At 34.6% G+C, this 3,080-nt stretch overlaps 1 protein-coding gene across 1 annotated transcript; it reads left to right on the forward strand.

The window, feature by feature from the left end:
• Window positions 1-818: 818 nt before the first annotated feature.
• Window positions 819-2,150, forward strand: LOC137735926 (putative glutathione S-transferase). The gene is made up of 2 exons (XM_068475279.2): window positions 819-1,163; window positions 1,532-2,150. The coding sequence occupies exons 1-2, from the start codon at window positions 852-854 to the stop codon at window positions 1,892-1,894; spliced, it is 675 nt and encodes a 224-aa protein (XP_068331380.2). The 5' UTR covers window positions 819-851; the 3' UTR covers window positions 1,895-2,150.
• The last annotated feature ends 930 nt before the right edge of the window (window positions 2,151-3,080 follow it).

Consider the following 3,080-nt stretch of genomic DNA (forward strand, 5'->3'; position numbering starts at 1 on the left):
AAAATTTTGAGTTTTAATGAAAATGACAAAAAATATGTTGTAAGTGAATAGTACTATGATTAACTTTTTAGAATAAAAATATGATTTTTCGTTAAAGTGAACAATACCGCGAGTTTTTCGTTAAAATTCTCTAATTTTTAATGTTAAAGGGATATTAAATTGAGAAAAAACAAAAGATAACGTCGAGGGCAAGCCATTGCATTCAACCCCTTTGTAGTTTAATTGAAGTTGCAAAGCTCCCTAACTGAGTCGATGAATAATCATAATTTTTAAGGAAAATTAATGAAAAATGCTTGAAAACTTTGAGTTTTAATGAAAAGGACAAAAATATGTTGTAAGTGAATAGTACTACGATTAAACTTTTTAGAATAAAAATATGATTTTTTGTTAAATTGAACAATACCGCGAATTTTTCGTTAAAATTCTCTAATTTTTAATGTTAAAGGGATATTAAACTGAGAAAAAACAAAAGATAATGTCGAGGACAAGCCATTGAATTCAACCCCTTTGTAGTTTAATCGAAGTTGCAAAGCTTCCTGACCGAGTCGATGAATAATCATAATTTTTAAGGAAAACTAATGAAGAGTGCTTGAAAACTTTGAGTTTTAATGAAAATAAAAAAAAGATGTTGTAAGTGAATAGTACTATGATTAACTTTTTAGAATAAAAATATGATTTTTCATTAAAGTGAACAATAACGCGAGCTTTTTGTTCAAATTCTCTAACTTTTAATGTTATTCAAATTTTTCTTTTTTTTTTCTTTCTAAAATATCCCATTCGTAAATTATCTATTTATATGTAGTGCGTCAAATTAGACACAAGCTCTCACACATTAATTTTTCTACCTCAGGATGTCTGAAGTGAAGCTACATGGAGCATGGCCTAGTCCTTTTAGTTGCAGGGTGATATGGGCTTTGAAGCTGAAAGGCATACCATATGATAACATAGAGGAAGATCTTCCCAACAACAAAAGTCCTCAACTTCTCAAGTACAATCCAGTCCACAAGAAAATCCCAGTGCTCGTCCATGGCGAAAAGCCGATCTGCGAGTCCATGGTCATCGTAGAATACATAGAAGAAACATGGCCACATAAACCATTGTTGCCCGCTGACCCTTATGAGAGAGCAACGGCTCGCTTCTGGGTTAAGTTTGCCGAAGACAAGGTACATGAATTGATTCAACAACTATATTTGATCTATATATTAGAGTACTTGTGGGTTGTCAATTGACAAATACAGTGTGTGCTGCTCGCCTGGTTTGAATATATCATCAACCAATCAAAGCAAAAGGTATATTAATCCATAGATTTATATAGACTTAATTTTTCACTTTTCAATCAAATGAAAATGTCAATTATTTAACAATTGTATCAGTTTTGTACGTCTGAATAACATTGCTTCATAATATATAGTCTGAATTATTATATGATGAGACTAGTTCGTGCATCAGACTACTAGCCACAAAAAAAAAAAAAAAAAAAAAAAACACGTAATTATACCTATATTGACAAATTTGTTTCTAATTCGAACAGGGCCCTGCGATTTGGATGGTCTTCCGAACCACCGGCGAAGAGCAAGAGAAGGCCAAGAAAGATAGCTTGGAGATGCTGAGAACTATAGAAGATCACGCAGCTGGTACTCTTGGAAAAAAGAAGTTTTTCGGAGGAGACAACATTGGAATAGTGGACATTGCCTTTGGAGGAATTGCTCATTGGTTTGGAGTCATCGAAGACGTGGTTGAGGTGAGGTTATTCCAGGCCAAAGAATTTCCTCGTTTGTACGCATGGACTAACGACTTCAAACAAGTGCCTGCAATCAAAGAAAATCTTCCCGATCGTCATAAATTGGTGCTCTTATTCAAGCAGATCAGGGAAAACTTGCTAGCATCTACGTGATACTCTGTTAGATATTCTTGTGTCGTGTGCTTCAATTGGCATCTACGTGACAAATTGGTGCTCTTATCAAATTGTGGCTGGGGTCGATTAACTTTTTAACCTTTTTGTAAGTGGTGGATTGTCTTAGTAGATAATAAGGTCTTCATCTTTAATTCAATGCATTTTAATGCAAATCGTTGTATGTTTTTTTGTTGTAGTGTAAAGCAGTAATATCGTTTGTATTGAAATAATAATTAATAAAAATAAAACATTTCCACTTCTCACATGTGACTTTACCATAGCATACAAATTGTCTTCTAACTTGGGGAGAAAGTTGATAAAGAATTCTTTGTGCCCAATGTTTTTTTTTTTAATTTACAAAAGATAGTAACGACGCTAAGACGTGAAGAAATGGACTAAGTCTAATGCTGGGTCGATTAACTTTTCCAACCTTATTACTAGTATGTTGGGAGGCTAAACTCATTCCTCAACAATATCGAAGAAAAAAAATATCATTTAACGCCATGTTGCCACCCAAACAAAATACACCAAAATAAATAATGAAAAAGGAAACCGAAAGATAAACAAATTTTCTCATTTTCCCTTCGCGCCACGTAATATCATCATCAAAAGAGAGTGAGCAAAGCGGGGGAGATCTGCCAGAACCAAATAATTTCATAGAGCTCCCCTTCTCTCCGATCAGATCGGACTCTCTGCCCGTATAAAAATGAGGGCTTTATATGTACTTTCCAATTTCTCCCACAAAGTTTCGATTTTTACAGTTTTGACATTTGCAATTCGAAATTATCCGACCGTTTGAATTGCATAGAATTGATCCTCATTCCTTGATTCCCTGATCCAGATAGGCTGTAATTTTCTGGGGTGTTGTTGTCGGCACGTAGGGTTTTGGTTTCGTTAGGGGTTTGTGGGGGAGGCGGTGGTAGCGATTTTGCATTTGATATGTTTGAAATTGTTTGAGTTTTTGGGGTATTGCATGGTTTCAGCTCAGGTATTGCCCAATTCGCGAAAGCAAGATCTTTTGGAAGCTGGCAAGCGCCGGGTAATGTTTCTATTCGATTAAATATCAATTTTGGTACAAAATGTTTGAGTGGAATTTTGCATTTGTGTGCATGTTTGTGTCCATATATATGTAATATGCAAAAATGCCAAATGCCAAATGCCAAATGATTGATTCTTCGTTTCAAAA

The sequence above is a fragment of the Pyrus communis genome, chromosome 13, assembly GCF_041283825.1.
Source record: "Pyrus communis isolate YQ-2024b chromosome 13, ASM4128382v1, whole genome shotgun sequence".
NCBI classification, from domain to species: Eukaryota; Viridiplantae; Streptophyta; class Magnoliopsida; order Rosales; family Rosaceae; genus Pyrus; species Pyrus communis.

Coding starts and splice junctions, on each gene's coding strand:
- LOC137735926 (XM_068475279.2), top strand. CDS start 852: ATGTCTGAAGTGAAGCTACATGGAGCATGGCCTAGTCCTTTTAGTTGC. Junction 1,164..1,531: donor TTAAGTTTGCCGAAGACAAG/GTACATGAATTG, acceptor TAATTCGAACAG/GGCCCTGCGATTTGGATGGT.